The following is a 19,218-nucleotide window of genomic DNA, read 5'->3' as shown; positions in this document are numbered from 1 at the left end:
CAGGATTTTCTGCACATTTTAGTTCTTCCTAACAGTGGCTATATGATGAGATCCAAGTACTGAACGTACTTTGGTTTCCCAGGATTTTCTGCACATTTTAGTTCTTCCCGACAGTGGCTATATGATGAGATTCAAGTACTGAACGTACTTTGGTTTACCAGGATTTTCTGCACATTTTAGTTCTTCCCAACAGTGGCTATATGATGAGATCCAGTTTTTGACACTAAGGGCAATTGAGGGAGTCATACACAACTATTACAAAAGTTGCAAACATTTATTGTTGCTCAAGAAGGCAACATATTAAATTAAGGACCAAGGAGATGTAAACTTCTGAAAAGGATGTCTGATGATCTGAAGGGCAGTACTAAATAAACTAGTACTAAATAAATAATGATAATAATAATAAAACTTTTTTTTAAATCTCTTTTATTTGCATGAATTCTGAAAGGGATGTGTTAACGTATGAGACAAAAGGGGGATCCAAACTTTTGCACTCAACTGTATATATAGACCCATGATTTTACATTTACTGTCTCAGATATACTGTCCCCTTTGAATAGCTTCAATCTATATAGCTACTTTTTGTTAGTAACTTGAATTGTAGCTAACTGCTTTTTCAAAAGGGTGGCTACTTTAAACTACTTTTAATTAATTATGAGCATCATCCCCAGTTTCAAAGTAGGTTTCACAGCACTGGTGTGGTTTATGCATGTGTGCATGTATATTTGCATGTACACTCCTAAAAGCCATATGACAGACAAAGTAGTGGGTCAAATCAGCCCAACAATTCACCAGTTAAAAAACAAATAAACTGGCGGAGCTAAAAGTAGCTCAGAATTGCCTCTGTGAACACCCAACAGTATAAATGGACAGAAGCGTTTTGAGAAGTGCTGGCTTTGCACTTTATGACAGACAGGACTGTCCAACAGACAAAGCAGTATGAGGTAGAGGGTGTTTTAGGTCAGGTCAATATGCCCTGACAGAAGTCATTCTATTATGCCAGCCGAGGGTAGAGCTTTGAAGCTTCAGGGGATTGTGGGAAGTTCGTCCAACGTCTGGAGGCTGCTTGATACATTTGAAGGATCTGAGAATATGTGTGAGTGTATGTCCGTGAGTTTCCTTTAAGAAAATGTTGTGCCATTCAGTGTGTCCAAGGAATGATACAATTTGCCAGACAAATTGGAAAAAACAGAGTAATCTCATTTCTGTGTTTATTTTGAACTGTAACATGATGGACTATGTAATAAAATAATGCAAGGTTGTTGCATGCAATGCAAAATTGAGGTACCGTATTTTTCGGAAATAAAGCCGTACCTGAATATAAGTCGCATCTGGCCAAAATTGTGTTGTTTAGACAAAAATATCACAGATAAGTTTCATCGCCGTATAAGTCGCACTAACGGAAATTACATGCGGCAGGCACTAGGACCCGGGTGCAGCCACCCGAGTCCCGACTTCCCTTTGCTCAACATACCAGACGCACTCCAATATGATGATTACCTCAGGAAATCTCTATGCTTTATAACTCTATGCTGTATACAAATAAACAGCTTTTAGTATTTGAGTAAAACAGTATACCTGTTGTATTTTATTCATTCATTAGAGGTGGAGTAAATCATTTTAATCCACTACACTTTTTGTCAAATTCCACAAATATCTCTTCGTGGTCTGCTAGCTGTCCGTTCTGTGTACGCGCTGCAAAAAAATGGTGTTTATACACAGCCCTGGCTCTGTAAATGGGAAAATAAACAAAGTGGATCAGACTGATCCACACAACACTATTCCAGCCAACCAGCAACAGGGGGTGGATTCCGCCATATTTGTCTTTTGGTCAGCTAGCCCAGTTGTTAGTGTTGTTGCCTTGGCAATGCGCATGCATGAATTTGGGGGGCGGAGCTTCTGAAGGAGCACTGAAGGGAGGGGTGTGTTTGTTTGGCTGTTGAGTTCAAATATCAACAGTAGGGACGGGCGATACCACTTATTTTCTTTTCGATCCGATACCAATAATTTCAAATCCAATATTGTTGATACCGATACCAATACCGATACCTCTATTAAACAGATTTTTTTGCAATTTCATGGGATAAAATGGGTAATTTTAAATATTGTTTAGTCATAATTCGTCATTATTATTATTTATTTTTTTACATGTATAAGCCTAAAAAGAAAATTATTAGACTTCTGTTTTGTTTTCCCTTAAAAATGTTTTTAGTTAAACCATAGTTACCACAAAACTAACCATAGTTAGGCTACTGCAGTATTACTTAAGTAAAACCATGGTTAATTTTGATAAGATATATTTTTTTATAAAACATAAGTGGTATCGCTCATTCCCATGTTGCAAAAAAAAAAAAAAAAAAAACATACAGCCATGGTTACTTCAACATATCTTTAGTAAAACCGGGGTTAATTATTATTTTTTTTTTTATTATTATTATTATTATTATTATTAATTAACAACAATTACAGAACATTATCAATGTTCTAACAACTTATTTAAATAATTTAAATAAACTTTTAACAAATGTCACACAAACTCATAATAAATGAACCTGTTTCTCTGATTTTCTATCATTACCTCTGCAAAGCACTGCTCCCTCTTGTTTGAACGAGCGCTTGTCTGCTTGTTTCTTTCAGCATGTACATTAATATGAGCAGAAGAAGAAACAGTTCCCATCCATCACAAATATTTACTAATATAGCCTAATCCTTTTTATTTCACTTTGAAGCTTATGATTATTGTTCATGTTCATGGTCAAATAATAATATCCCTTGTTAAAAAAAAAAAGAAGTTTGAATCTATATTTTGTGTGAGGATCGATATTTTTGATACATCAGTATCGGAAGCATCGATACTTTAGGATTGATCCGCTCCTCCCTAATCTACAGTCTTTCTCAGGAATTGCTTACTCCACCTTTAACGTTAGAGACTGACTCTCTGTGGATATTTCTGATATTTACCCTCTTTGCTATGCATTAATTATCCAGTTCCCTGACTGAATGTTTTTACTACAAGTGTGATGAAACATCTCTTGTGAGTTGTTTTTGACAGCGGTCTAGAGTTTGTTAGAACAGTAATATTATGACGGGACAGAATATTTAAACCGGTTGCATAAAATACTTGTATAAAATATTCTGAATTGGCCAATTTAAAATGCTTTTACCATCACTATGTCTGATATTTTCATCTGTTTGAATGTAAGCATATGTGTTTTGGTGTGCATGCATTTGAATGGCCGACATCAATTATGTATAAAGTATGTTTATACAAAGTTGCTTCGGACTATAAGTCACAGAACCTTTCAAATGATGAAAAAAATAAATAAAACAATGCAACTTATATTCCGGAAAATATGGTAATAGGCAAAAATCTACCAGTGTCAATTGGTTTTGTTACCCCAATAGAGGAATGCCTTTTCAGGCATTAACATGACCATACACACTGTCTGCTTATTAGGCATAATCGATGTAAGAATGTGCATGTAAACACTCTCATTGTGTCTGATAATGTTTGAATTTGTCAGACATTGGAAAGTTTTAACATTCAAAACCTGGTATTTACCAGCTAATGGAAACCCTGGTGTTTGTTTATGTGTGTGTGTTTGTGTGCGTGCGTAGAAAATTTAAGTGGAAACCCTGCAGTCCCTGAAATCTGGACTCTGCTCCATAATGAACTAGGATGCAGCTGCACGCTGGGACAAAAACTCCAATCCTAACTCCCTCCAAACTTCCCTGTCACCCCACCTGTGTCCCCTCCTCCGCTCCAGACTCCCAACCACTAAGACACTTCATCTCATGTGACAGCTGCACATTCCTCACTTTCTGTGACTCTCAACCAATCTGTCACCATATGGCCTCGTTCCCCTCTCCCTGCTAGCACTTTATAATTCAAAGCAGAACTCCTCGTATCCCAAACACGCTGTTGCAGCCCTCTTTTGCATGCGTGCCATTGCGTGACCTATTTTCAGGTGGTGCTTGCTTCGTCTGAATGGGAGTGTCAAATTTTTTTATGGGAGAGAGAGACAGGGAGAGGTATCTGTGTGGCAGTAATGGAAGTGAATTTGTGTCAACAGGCTATTGGACACCACATAGCATGGTGCTGTGTGGGATACTAAGGAAACAGGGCTGTGGTGTGTATCAGAGCACCTGGTGAATAAAACATCTGAACGAAAGAGGGATGGGAAACAAAGAAAGAGAGAGAACGAGAACAAGAAATAGACACGAAGAGAGTGTTTGTCTCATAAATAGTTCATATGGCATTAGAGGGGTGTACTGTTGAGTCAAGGGGAGAGACCCACCAGTCCTGCTGAAAAGATATACTATATGAAAAAAAACAAAAAACACAACTTACAGGGACGCAGCAGACACACCTCAGTGTGACAGAATTCAGCATATGTGTGATGAAGGAATGTTGTGTGTGTGACAGCGTGTGACTAAGTGTTCGATGAGTGTCTCTGTGGGATGGGTCTCTAGGTGGGTGTGTGACATGGGTTTGTGTCTTTTGTGTCTCTAGTGCTTTAGACTGGAGACTGAACCACATGCAGCGAATGCAGAGATCCCAAACAAAAAACGTTATTAATATATTGCTATTAAATAATCTATCAATTAAAAAATCAATTAGCTGTTATTTTTTGTTTTTTTATTAGCAGTTTTGTAATTTTAAAAGATTTATAAAAAAAAAAAAAGAAAAAAAAGGATACATTTGAGTCTGCAAGCTTTTGTTTTTCATTATGAGCAACTGTTTATTTGCTTCTTGTTATTCCCTTTGCCCATTTTTTATGTGTGTGTGTGTGTGTGTGTGTGTGTATATATATATATATATATATATATATATATATAATTTTTTTTTTTTTTTTTTTTTTTTTTACAAATTTCAAAATGGGTGTTTTTAAAGAAAATTATTATAGTATAATTACATCTAATATAATTACATCATAACTAAACATCTATTATTTCTGGTCTTTCATATGATTTATTTTATAAAAATACATAAAAAAATTATTTTTTTATAATTCAAATAATTAAGTAATAATTTAAGTCTTACTATACTGTATATATGGTTGAACAACTAAAACAATGGACACAATATCATTGCCTTTACCAGTGCATAAAACAAGAGTAAAAGATAATTAACTAATCAACAAACAGAATATATGAGTTTGACTCAATTTTTATTACACAGTGAAGATTGAAAACTGCTTTATTTCTGCAAAAAAAAGAAAAAAAAAAAGAAAAAAGGAATTTAAGCAATCCTAGCAAGCATGCTGCTGGTAATGTATTTGTGAAACAAACCGTGTTTCCAGCGGGACACTGCTGTTGAGTGCCCAACTGTCCTGAAGCTGTACGGACTCAGGGGTGGAGGGTCCATCTGCCGGGGCCACAGTGGGCGGGTGGCTCTGGGGCTTCCGACGGCTGGCATGGGTGTTGCGGTTGAGGGAATTAGCTGATGACTGGTGGTGGTTGTGTGGAGGGGGCAGAGGAGGTCGAAGAGAGGACTGACTGTGATGACTGGATGCACCTGAAAGAGAGAGAAAGAAAGAAGAGAGGTTAATCAAAGACCATCTCTTTCTTTATGTTCCCTCATAGGACACTGTTTGTGGCATACATGTTAGACAAATTCATAAATGTCAAGTTGTCCAATGGTCAAGTTCATTTGACTGTTCCTTAGTTAAGCATGAAACAATTGCAGCTGAAATTACTGAGAGGTGAAAGGTTTGCAACAGAGAGTAGGATCAATTATGAATAATCAGATCTAAGCAGACACAATGGAAGACTCTAATGCTAGGAGGAGAACTAAAACATGTTTAGATTTTTATTAGATTTAATCCTATGCAGGCATGAAAACCTGGAAGCAAAAATTTTATTTGAAATGTGAAAAATTAAGAAAAAAAATAATTTGTAATGTCTTCAAGCTTCTGACATGTTTGCTACACTAAAACATTAATTTAATACAATTTATCACAGTACAAATATAGCATATAACACAGTATAGTCACAAAATCTGGTATAGGTGACAATTATATTTTAAGCATCTTAAAATAATATTTAATGCATTTTTTTTCTTTTATAAATTTGTGTTAGCAGTATGACAAATTATTCATAAATTAGAGAAATTCCATTACAAATAGGAGAATTTTATTATTTCAATTCAGTGTTTAAGAGTTAGGTACATAAATGTGTTAATTTCATTAATCAAGTCTTGAATGCAGAATTTTATCATGCAGTCTTTGTTGTCTGTTATCAAATGAGATATACAGGAAGATTGGCTCTTTCTATACATCTCACGGCACACAGGAAAATAAAATATTTGACCCACCCCATTTTACCTAAACAAACATTGCAATCAAATGTGTCCAGAGGTTTAACAGATGTGGCTATATCCCTGAGTGTTTGCTGTAAAAACTCTTATCCGCACCGACTACCACAAAGGCCTGGGTTTTTAGGTGTCCTATATTCCACCTTTATTTGTTAACTTTAACATAAACGTAAACTTTTCAAAGATCATGCAGCAAATATGATAATACACATTTCACACTATCCACCGCACCTTCCGACATCAGTGCATAAGACCAAACGGAAGCTATTTTTTAAGGGGCCTGTGAAAAGAGGGGGAAAGCAAGGGATTCAAAGTGCCTTTGTGTCCCTTAAGAAGAGGTTCCGAGATGAAAGAGGATTTGAGACCGACGGGAGATCGGCTACGGTCTGAGGGCCAGGCCTGTGTAATCTCTCTACATGCAGTGTGTCAGAGCTCTCTAAAAATGGAGCGCGACAAACCTGGCCGGGCACAAAGCCCCGCTCTCTCAGCTAAAAGCACCAGAGGAACTCTGGAGGAACTCTCTGGCTCCAACAATGGTGCTCATAACACTGGATTTTCGCCCAATGACATGCCTATCAAAGCCAGACTGGGCACTCTCCATATTCTCATACAAAAGCATGGAGGAACTTGTGCTTTAAATGTGCTTAATGCGCTGCCACGACCACGGCTTTTTTCTTTGTTTTTATACTGCAACCTGGTGTAGTCGGCCGAAATTGATGCGACAGCCGCAGAAGAAGGGGGCTTTGAATGGGATGGTGTGACAGTGGCCTTCAATGGAGAAAGGTTCGAGCCAAATAAAAGGAGAGCATAATAGCATTCTTTTCTCTTTCACATGTGAGAACAACGCGCCAGGGGCCTCAGTGTGAAGTGGTGGAATCAGAGAGGGACAATGGGTAGCTCTTGTGCCTCCATTCTACAGAATGTGGAGCTTACACTGCACAGCCAGGGAAGAGGGCTGAAGTCAGTACAGTAATGCAGAGATTACAGGCAACTGCTGTTATTAATACTAAGTTATAGAAAAGCTTAAATACGAAACTCTCACTGTAACATGTATGTCTTGCCCAAGCAGAAGACAGAAGATAGAGGGACATTTCAGAAGCCTGTGGAATAAGATATTGATTTCCACACAAAGTAGGGTTAGGAATGGCTGGTCTGTCCATGTATTTGCTGTATGGAACTTCCTCTGATGGATGATATGGTGAATTCATCTAACATAAGAGGCACAACAACGTCGGGTTCATCTGACATTTTCCTCCATTGTATATTCGGTAGAATCGGAGCATATGGGAAAATAGTCTTTTGATAAAAAAAGCACTTCTGTAATGACTTCAGAAACAGAAAAGTAAATACAGCTGGTGCACACTGAATAAGTTAAATATAAGTTAGAGACAGGTATTAAAGTTAGGAGGTTTTAATTATACATACTATAGTGGGACATAAAGGAGAATGCAGAAAAGCCTCTCCCTTGTATGAAAGTACATACCTTCAATAGCCCAGTTCCTTTATTATTTTATTTTAAACGTATGCCTCTTGAAAATTCCATAACCCACAATAAAGGACATTTATTATTCCTATCCCAAGGCATTGAGACAAAAGCAGCTAATGTAGGTCATCTTCTATTGAATTTACTCCAATAAAGACGATAAAGTTTTACCCGGGACTACAGTAGTTTATGAGGGAGGTCTGTGAAACAGTCCAATCGGTTTTATATAGTAAACTTCCAAAAGACCTTCATTACACTCTTTCACTACACCAGTATTTGTAAGGTAACACAGACTGCTCTCTTGCAGTGTGAGCTCATTCCTTCTTGAAAATTCCCTCTTACAACACAGGCTTCATAATACGTGATTTATTGGGACACGAAACAGCTATGAAGCTATTCTGTCCACTACCACTGACATTCATATATTTTCCACCAGCCTCCATCACTCTTTCTTTTCACAAGGCCGTGTTTCTGTTTTCCTGAGCTTTTCAGTTCTTCACCATTTAGCAGTGTTTATGAATAATTGAGTTTTGATTCAGTGAGCAAGTGGCGGAGGCAGACAAAATAGTTGACAAGCAACAGAGGGAAAGTGACACTATGCAGCCTAAGAAAAGGCCTGTTCATCTGACTTGAGACTTCCTGTTCTACCAGCCTGTCTTTATCCTTTATCCTATATTTAAGGCATTTCAATGTGAAACTGAAGACATCACATGAAAAATATCCTCTGTTTGGCTTCCACTGTCTGGCTACAAGCAATTGCTTATGGAAATAGACAAAAACAAAGATTTACAGTAGGGCTGTACAATTAATCGAAAAACTAATCGGGATTACGATTACGGCTTTCACGACTATGTAATCGTGAAAATGGACGATTATTCAATTTAAGTCTACTCCTGTTGCGTTAATTGTTTCTATTTAGAACATGTTTTTGGAGCGGTTAATTTTCTAACCAATCCTGGATGTGTGCGTTGAGCAATTAAATGACAATGGCCAATCAGATATGCAGTGAGTCTACAGTCCAATCAGTCATGACAACCAATCCTTATGCGCAAGTTTTAAATAGTCTGACATCCAGATGCTTGCTTCCAGTATGTTTCATCTCTGTTTGCGATGGCACATGAAAATTAGTGCTAAAGAAATATCATCTGACACTCGAAAAGAAGCTATAGAACAAAGGTGAGCAATTTTGAATTATTTTCAATTCGTTGCATGTCACGCCGTTTTATTTACCATGGGTAAACAAACTGCAAATGAGCAAACGCAACAAAACTAAAACGATCCCGATCGTTATAATCAAGGTACAGACAGGGTTGAAATAACTGATTTATTGTGTTGTTTAAACAGTTATATTTATTATGTGAGCATTTGTGAGTGCAGAACTTTGTGTCAGTGAGCTCGCGCTGAACTCCAGGGCTCAAAGAGTGAGTGACAGCTTCAGTCATTACAAGTTTGAATATTTTTGCGTTGCTCAATTTTTTTGCACAATTTATAAAAAAAAAAAATAACAGTTGTATTTATGTATTAAACAGGACATAGAAAAAGTCTCGTCTGCCCAAATAAATACCTATTTGACCCACAAAGTTGGTAGATTGAAATTTTAACGAATCACACAAACTCGCAAACTGGCTGACCTTACCTTCCAAAGTGCAACCGCTGTGACAGATTTGAGGCCAAATATGATCTAACAATAATCTTATGTGAACAAGATCACAATACGGGATTTTAAATGCAGTAAGTATCTTCAATCTAAACTGTCTGTTCAGTCTGACTACTGAATATGTCCAATATTATTATTTACTGTAAGTGGGCCAATAATTTAAGCAGTAAAGACACATATTGCACATATTTTTATGCCACATTTTTCAGGCTTTGGACGTGTTAAATGAGTGAGGATGTGTATACATAAACATGATACATGACACACAGGCATATTGACTGAAAGTTTTGTCAATAGTTCAAAAAGAATCTAGATATATTTCTTCACTTTAAACCATAGATATACATTTATAATAACCTTTAATAACATTAAACATTATTAAAGTATGTAATGCTTAAAGAAACTGCAGCGGAACACATAACCTGCTGTTCTGAAGAACCTGGAAGCCCTGTTGCCTGCTAGTAACGTCACAGTAATTTCATCAAATAATCGTCATTAATAATCGTGATTACAATATCAAGGGCAATAATCGACAGTTATGATTTTTGTCATTGTGCAGCCCTAATTTACAGTATATCGTGGATCTCTTTCCTGCTACCCAGCTAGGTTCACTTGCTTAAAGCATAACTGTAGGGTTTCCACACCTTTTGACCAATGCATTTTCGTAACTTTTCCAGTTATTCAAAATTAATAAATAAGGATAAAAAAAAATTAGCTTTTTGATTGCACTCACAAAGAGCAATGGACCCTTTTCACATACGGTGATGATGCGTTTCCACCATATTTTTTTACATTTTCATTTTTTGTGTGTGTAAATTTATAACATTATTGTTTTTGTCATGTTACCCTGGCATTTATTAAAAAAATTAAAAAATACATTAAAAAAACTAAACACAGCTGCTGAGGAGTGGCATTCAATTTGGCATCTTTCTCTCTTCTGACAAAACAATTGCTCTATTTTTTTCCTCTTTTGAAAAATGGTGAAAACACAATTGTGCGTTTGTTTTTTGTTTTTCTTGGCTGTTCAAGTAAAAGGGAATGCAAAAATAATATTTGCAATGGTCTCCCATTTATTGCTATAGAAGTTAATACCACAATAGTTAACTTCTGTATTTCAAAATCGGAAATGTGAAAACATTTCTAGCAAATAAAATATTTCAGAGCAGAGCATAGCTAGAAAATTTTATATATTAATTTCCATGACTTCTCCAGACCTGGAAATAAAATGTTAAAATTCCCTGAAATTTCCAGGTTTTCCATGACTGTGGGAACCCTGGAACCAAGTGTCTCTATAATCTACAATGACAGAGGTGAGTGTAAATGTGCCAGAAGAAAGGAGTTGTTTTAGTGAGACATAGACAGAATGAAGGAATGGAGATAGGACAACAGCTCTGCGTGGCGGCTTCTTGTTTCCAGTGCATGGCAATGGTGAAATTACTGCAGCCAAACTCTGCTAAGCTATAGGCCATGCCATGACAGGGATTAAAATAAATTGCCCAACATGAGCGGTGGGAACGGTTGAAAAACAATAGGAGTAAAAGCATAAATGTCAATTTGGAATGATAAAAGACACAATCTAAATGTGGTAGAAGGAGTCTGAAGACAGAGCGAGGGTAGTTGAGCTCCGTACTACTCAGTCGAGTGTTTAGAGAAAGAGAGAAAAAGAGAGAGATATGAGGTGTCATGATTGGTGGGCAACCACCTTCTGTCTTTCATCCATCCGCAGACTAATTCTCCACGCATGAACCAGGCACTTTATCCTCTAGCACGACAGATCAGGCTAGACGGTACATAACAACTAACAGTATTTCATTTCAGTATTTCAGTGAGTGGGAGTACGGGAACCTTGTCAACAGCATGTTCACACTATTATTTGAGGTATGAATAAAGAACATGTAAATAATGTACAAAAAAGGCTGGTAACAATTTACAATAATGTTCCATTTGTTAACATTAGTTATTGCATTAGGTATTATGAACAAACAATTAACAATATATTTTTTACAGCATTAAGTAAGCATAGTTAATTTCAGTTAATAAAAATACAATTGTTCATGTTAGTTCATAGTGAATTAACTAATGTTAACAAATACAACTTTTGATTTTAAAAACACATTAGTATATGTTGAAATTAACATTAACTAAGATTAATACATGCTGTAAAAGTACTGCTCATTGTTAGTTCATGTTAAAGGAATGTTCGGGGTTCAGTACAAGTTAAGCTCAATCGACAGCATTTGTGGCATAATATTGATTACCATAAAAATTTATTTCGTCAAGTTCCTCTTTTTAAAAAAAAAAAAAAAAAAAAAAAAGCAAAAATCGAGGTTACAGTGAGGCACTTACAATGGAAGTGAATGGGACAATGAAAGTGGCCAATTTTTGGAGGGTTTAAACAAACTTATAATAAAAGCTTATAATTTTATAAAATATTATATTCTTATGTTAAATATTAATTCTTATGTTAAAACTTGAGTATTATTTGAGCTGTAAAGTTCTTTAAATTGTCATTTTTACAGTCATTTTAGGGTTTTAGGGTTTGTTGACATTGCATCGTCATGGTAACAAAGTTATAAAATTGGCAATAACTTTACACAGAAAAGGTTTGAAAGTGATTTTATCACACTAAAATCATGTTTGCCCGCATATTGATTATGTCTTGTGGCTATACTTTTGAAAAAGTAAGTATTTTAACGTTAAAAAACTGGCCCCTATTCACTTCCACTGGAAGTGCCTCACAGGAACCTCGATTTTTAATTTAATTTAATTTTTCTTTAAAAAGGGGGAACGAGTTGAAATACATTTTTGTGGTAATCAACATTATGCCACAAATGCTGTTGATTGAGCTTAACTTGTATTGAACCCGGAACATTCCTTTAACTAATGTTGTTAACTAATGTTAACAAATGGAGCCTTATTGACTAATATAGTATTTACTAAACATAATAGGGGAGGACTGGCTAGTTGTCACTAGAGATCGACCGATAATCGGATTTTCCGTTTTTTTTATTTTTATTTTTTATTTTTTTATTCAAGCATTTTTCTTTGATCGGATATCGTTTTTGTAATATCGGATCCACTGATCTAGTGGGAGTTTCTGAAATTGCACGCAAGATGGCCATTGCAGCAGTGCGTGTGAGGAAACAATGCTGAGGGCTGTCCACAGGTAAAGTAACTTGCTTTTGCAATGTATTTCTTGAATTAATAAATTTTATTAAACGTAACAGCCATTCATTCACTAGTGAGATGTGTTGTATAAATGCTTGGTGTAGTTTAAGCACTAAGAAACGGAGAAGAACTCATGTAAAGACAAAACATCATCAATAATTCTGACGGCATTCGTGATGGACTCTGAAATCACCGCGATGTATTTATTGTTTTTCATTTTCCTGAGAATGTATACTTACTCCAGCCAACTATTTGCCATTAGCTTATTAAACAACACCTAAACCTTTAAACTGTAGGTCTAGTATAAAATGGAAGATTACATTCATGCAGTGAATCCCTTGTCATTTTTTTATTTTTTTTATGTTCTCTGTTTGAAATCAGAGATTGTCAAATTATTTTGCCTGTTATTATTGTTGTTGTTTTAATTATTATATAAAAAACATGGTATGGGATTATTATTGTAATATAACATTTTTGCACATTTTTTTCTCTGTAAAATAAAGAAATGGGTTATCGGCTATGTAAACATACAAATAATCATTATCGTATCGGTTTAAAAAAAAAGAAAAATTCTACGCCTCTTTTAATCTCCGCCTGCATTAAACAGCATTATGGGCTTTTCAGCTAAATTTAAAAAGTTAAACAATTATGAGTGACAAAATGATTTATAAAACAATTAAAATGTAAAAGGTAATGTTAAAAAATATGAAAACACTGTATTGGCTGACAAATATAGTAATTGACAAATTAAATACATTTATGACATGAATTTAACATGTGACAACATGCCCAGATCTGACTTCACTGAAAAATACCTTTGTCCTAAGAACAAACTGAAACCTTTCGGTAAAAATCTTTCAAATATAGTAGACCCTTGCCTTTGTGTGCCAGTATGGTTTGATTATATTCGCTTGTTTACACAACAGCTATAGCAAAAATATGATAAAAGTTAAAAAGCAATTTACTTTGGTGTGTAAATTTCACAAAAGTTAGTCTAATTTAAGAGGATTTTGAACCAGGTGTTTAAAACAAAAATACAAAACCTCTACTAGAGAAAACACACTTTCAGCCTATATGACTTTGACTCCAAATCATATGATTACTGAGAAATAGCCCATGTGACAACAAACCCTATTCTCCCTTATATACGAGTAGAAGGAATTGTTGCGCTAAAACAAGAATCGAGTATCTTCAGGTGCGTAGAGACAAAAAAATGTTTTATCCAAAATCCACAAGAGATGTTATCCGCACACTGAATGACAAACAGGCTGAAAAAAGTCTTTCAAAAATATGTTTTTTTTTATTTTAAACTTGCATAGTAAAAAAGTGCAGTGTGTAAGTTAAATACAGACCAGCGAGCAAATGTTTCAGCTCATAGTTTTCTTCAGTGCTCCACGCTGGACAGAAACGTTTACTTTTTTTGTTTTTTTTGTTTGTTATGCAAGTAATGGTGCACATTGATGTCAGAGCTGAACAAAACCTCTACTGTAGCCTAGACTGACTTGACATATCAAGCTGATTTATTCATTATTATCTCCATGCAGAGAGATACTATGTGAGACCAGCTGAGATCTCCCTCCTGTGCTATTGAAGAACGGAGGGTCTAGAATGGCCAAAAATAGCCCAGTGCTGGACACTGGCTGGCCTGTCTTTCCTGATCTTTCTATTCTGTTCTAGGATTTAATTAGCAAGCCAGAGATTGTAATGCTTTAAAAGGAATAAAGTGTATAATAGCAAAAGAGACTGAGTAAAACACAGAAAGAGAGAGAGACAGAGAGAGGTCCTCTATATTCTAAACACATTCTATGGTCAGTCTCAGACATTTGCCTTCCCAAATTAGAGAGTAATAACATCCAAATCAGATTACAAATTCAACCCAAACTCATCCTCTTCACGTTACTAACGCATCACAATTACATTCATTATACAACTAATGTTAAGGCCCCTTAATCTATCATTTATTCAGGCGATTGAGTGACACAAATGAAACCGCTTTATTCATCTCAGAGACCTCCGATGAAAATGCAGGGATCAAACATTCAAGCCAAACCTCTGCCAATGTTCTTGCTGTTTTTTTCCCCTCCACAAGTCAGACACTCCAGAAATAGCAAAAAGAACAACACAGAAACTACATATTAATTATTTATCCATAGCATTAGCACGCTAAGAGTGAAGCTCTTTCCAGGAGCAGTGAGCGCTGAGCCACACAGTGAGCTGAAAACTGGGTGAATAGGATGACTCGACAGGGAGAAGATGACAGAGTAAGGAGGGACGGAGGGGTAAGCAGGGCTCAACAATAAGGATGTCCAAATTGCCCAGGGGCAATCCGAGAGTTTTGTGGTAGTCCACGGAACAGTCACTTGTTTTGCGATGTCACTGTGCCTAACATTCATTGATCTTGCAAACGTAATCATTTGGATTTCTGTGATGTTTGAAAATTGTTGCAAATTCTGTTGATTTAAATACGTCACCAAGGTAAAGTTATCTAGTCGGCTAACATAGAGTCAGAACTGTGAAAATGACTGGTGCATATTAGAAGCATCAGTTAGGATGGGTTGAAAATTAAAAATAAATCAGTAATTATACTGTACAGCATCTTTTCAGAATATATTTTCAACTTGTCACAACAGCTTGAAATCCACTGGTATAAAATATATGTACTATTTAATGTTATATTAAATTATTTAATATATTGTTATTGTTGCAACAACTGTTTATACATTTGGTTAGAAACAAAAGATCGTTTAACCCTAGAATGAATATGTGACTTTACAGCCCTAAAATGTATATGTGGGTTGGAAAAAGACCCAGAAGAAAACTAAATGGTTATTCTTTTCTAAAACTACATATTTATTTCAGAGGCAAATTAACTGTAATTATATTTTTTTAATCATTTAATATTTTTATATGGTTAACATATATTTTATATTAAATTCTGAAGAGTTTAACACATTGAAAATGGAGTGGTAGATTCGGGTTATGGTATAAAAAAGCCTGTATAACAAAAACATGGGCCATTTCGAAGTTTGGTGGTAACATATGAAATGTCTTAACCCTACCCACACAAATACATGCACTGGACAATGGACAAGGGGAAATGTTTTTTTTGTTTTGTTTTGTTTTGTTTTTTTTATAAAAAAAAATAAAATAAAAAAAAAGGCCACCTAATGTACTTAAAATGTAAAGCAGCAAATAGCTTTATTTGTAGTTGGGAGTGATTAGGCCCACATATGCAGGCTATTATAATTTTTATTTTTTTTAAATGAACATATCCAAGCATTCAATCAATAAATCTATTTCATATATTTTATGTTAAATGTTTGTCATTTAATTACATAATTCGTACTATTTACAAGTATTTACATTGATTTGTTGAACGTGCTAAAAACCCGAACTCTCTCTTTAACGAAACCGTCATTTCCATAAAGAGTGTCTGTAAATGAGCGCATATGAACGAGAGAGGACTCGAATGGCTTTATCTCATCTGTGCTATGCAATTATTATAATCCAACATGCCAGTTGCTACATATATACATTTTAGTCCCATAGTGCCAAGTTTGGTTGCAAATGTGAGTGATTTCCTCTCACTGTAGTAGAGGGTTGCGCATATTATAGAGCAGTGGTTCTAAACCTTTTTGACTCCATGGCCCCCCACTGTCCAAGGCAATATTTTAATGCCCCCTTGTCCGAAACTAGACATGTCTGATTAAAATAATCATGGATAATTTTTTATTCTTTAAGTTTCAGAAAGAGTCTGTTTTTTTGTGTCTGAATTTGTAGGCATACATCATAAAGTATTTTTTTAGCATTTTAATTAAGTAGGATTATTTTAATTATTTTAATATTTCTTATTTTAAATTAATTTTAAGTCATCTTGAGGCCCCTTTGGAAGTGTGCTGAGGCCCCCTAGTGGGTCCCGGGCTCAGCCCCCTGGTTGAGAACCACTGCTAGAGTGTAAAAGATCGATCTTGGGATTTAAGAATCGATATTGAGATCATTCAAATGAAGATTGTGATGCATTGGAAAATCAATATTTTTACCCACCCTTATTTCTTAAGATAGCTATTTCTAATATTTGTGGCAGGGCCAGTGGAAATGTTATCAGGGCAAGTAAAAATCTAAACTTGCTCAACCGGGCCAGCCAAAAAGAAAACCTTATTGATGAGCCCTGGGTGAGTTTGGAAGCATCAGTGAAAGTCTCTGAGGAGGGTGGAGGGAGATTGAGGGAATAAATATAGGGAGAGTAGAACAGGAAAAGGAGCACTGACAAGATAGGTCTGTCAGACGCATGTAAAGCTCAGGCTTCCGAGCACACCTCGCCAATTTAGATGACACCTCTGAGACCGAGAGGCTTGAGCACGACCCGGCTCACTGCAGCATAATCACGCGCGCAAGGGAGAAAAACATCAGTGCATACCAATTACACTTCCTTTAGGGGTGGGATGGAGGGAGGGGCTGCAGTGAGAGCATAGGAGGAACAGAAAGCCTGGCAGGCCAGCGTCAATGTATGCTGCCACCTCAGTCCTGTCCTGTATGCTCAACAGCTTGTCTGCTATAGCTGTGCTGGTACTAATCTCTGAATTTTAATGCTAGGCAAGGGCAGGATATATATATATATATATATATATATATATATATATATATATATATATATATATATATATATATATATATATATATTATACTACATTGGAATTCATGACAGATTGGCGATCATATTGACATTAGACATTGGTTAATATCGATATTGATATTTTTATTGGTATTAGCTAGAGTTTGGGGTAAAAATAATATTTGATAAAATAATATAAATATATTTTAAATCAGTGCAATATTCTCATTGCAAGTATCAATATTTTAGTTACCTTTTTTTACACTCACATGAACAAAAAAAAGTTAACCATTAAAACGTACTGTGGCATCAGGTCAGTGCACGCAGTGATTTCTATTTGACCAAAATCCAAACACAGAACAAGCTAAGAATATAACTGCAGAAAGCAAAGTCCAGTGCAGATGACAACAAATATTTAACTAACAAAACAAGTAAATATTGCAATAAACTGAACATTATATTTTAATCACAATACACACAACATGAAGAATCACAGTATTATCATATTATACTTTTATCTCATATCATGACCCAAATATCAATATAATATTGTATTGCCTGTGTTAGTTTGATTAGGCCAATACTGAAAAGCAGATAATATCAGCAATAATCTGAACATATTGCTTTACAATTCAACCAGTATACTCCTTTTCTGGGTCAAGCTTAAAAAGTAATAAACACAGACAATATTTAATAAAAATAAATAAAATAAATTGCATATTAAATATTAATAAAAATATATAACATTGAACAACATATTGGTCAAACATAAAATAATTATTAGCTATCATATCAGCCAAATACGACATTAATCTTAAACACTAAAAATAAAGTCACCATCATGATTATGCTGTTTCCTGTGCCTGTGAGGTATAAACAGTAATAATTCATGCATACACTCTTTTGTATATTGAATAGAACAGTAATCGAACAGTTGTGCATGATAACCTGTATATTAAATGTCTGCAAGTGTTTTAAATACACAGAGTTAAGACATCTTCCTGCATGGTGTTGTGCACTGAACCTCCATTATGAAAGAATTACAGAACATAAAAGCCAAATATCCATGCCATATAATTGACTTTTTTTTAACAAAGATATAATTCCACTTTTATAGAATCATGACCTATTTCACAAAAACACAGCACATACTGTATGACCTGTTTTTTTTTTATTATTATTATTTTTAATAACTGATAAAAATATGATTGATGTAAATATCAAAGGATTGTTTTGCCTGCTTTTAATGAGTGAGGAAACCCACCCAGTTAACATTTGTCGCTGAAAAAAACGTCAGAGCGTAATTTCACTAGATATGGATACTGTTGTCTACCAACGTGTAGAGCCCAAAATATCTCCAGTATGATTCTGCAGCAGGTCTGATTATGTATGAACAAGGGAAAGTGGTGAAACTGACCCAACAAATTATACTGATAACATACCTAGATGATTCTCTGGGTAGAAATAATAATAATAAATATTTGTATGTTAAGCAGTTACAATCTCACGGTCTTTGATTAATTGCACAGCTGTAAAATTCATTTGAATATGATCATAAACACTGTTCCCTCTAAGCTGAGCATGCAGACGGAAAAATTATCCATGCAGATGGCAGACTCAAGTATGTGGGAAAACCTAGAGTTTTTCCTGAATCAGAGCTAAATGCACTCTCAGTGTTTCAATTGCAGTCCATAATATATTTTTTTTGAAGTTTTGAGTGAAATCTTGTGTGTAAACAAGGTGGAAATACACATTACTGAGTCGTGAAACAACACATACACATACCGCATTTTTCACGGGGCGTGACCGTTATTTGTGAGTGTGAAAATGTGGCTGCGGGCCCGAACGGTTCCATGTGCTTCATGGCCAATGCCTGTCCCGCGAGTGATTAACATAAACAGTCACCTATGTCTTACTTGAATGCAAACAGGTGCAACAAATCAGGTACAGTATGTGTCAAAATATTGGAGCTTTGCAGTGAA

General features: G+C 35.4%; 2 protein-coding genes across 2 annotated transcripts in view; both read right to left on the bottom strand.

Moving 5' to 3' along the window:
- Window positions 1-19,218, bottom strand: part of LOC127431111 (beta-galactoside alpha-2,6-sialyltransferase 1-like) — a 570,878-nt gene that overhangs the window by 34,838 nt on the left and 516,822 nt on the right. The gene's annotated exons all lie outside the window — the stretch shown is intronic.
- The window catches only part of LOC127430904 (teneurin-2-like), a 338,869-nt gene that overhangs the window by 122,982 nt on the left and 196,669 nt on the right, over window positions 1-19,218 (bottom strand). The window contains exon 10 of the mRNA XM_051681046.1: window positions 5,293-5,518. Within this exon, the coding sequence (XP_051537006.1) occupies window positions 5,293-5,518 (226 nt within the window). The remainder of the gene's footprint in view (window positions 1-5,292; window positions 5,519-19,218) is intronic.

This window comes from Myxocyprinus asiaticus, chromosome 40 (assembly GCF_019703515.2).
Source record: "Myxocyprinus asiaticus isolate MX2 ecotype Aquarium Trade chromosome 40, UBuf_Myxa_2, whole genome shotgun sequence".
NCBI classification, from domain to species: domain Eukaryota; kingdom Metazoa; phylum Chordata; class Actinopteri; order Cypriniformes; family Catostomidae; genus Myxocyprinus; species Myxocyprinus asiaticus.
This window is presented reverse-complemented; position numbering and strand designations above follow the sequence as displayed.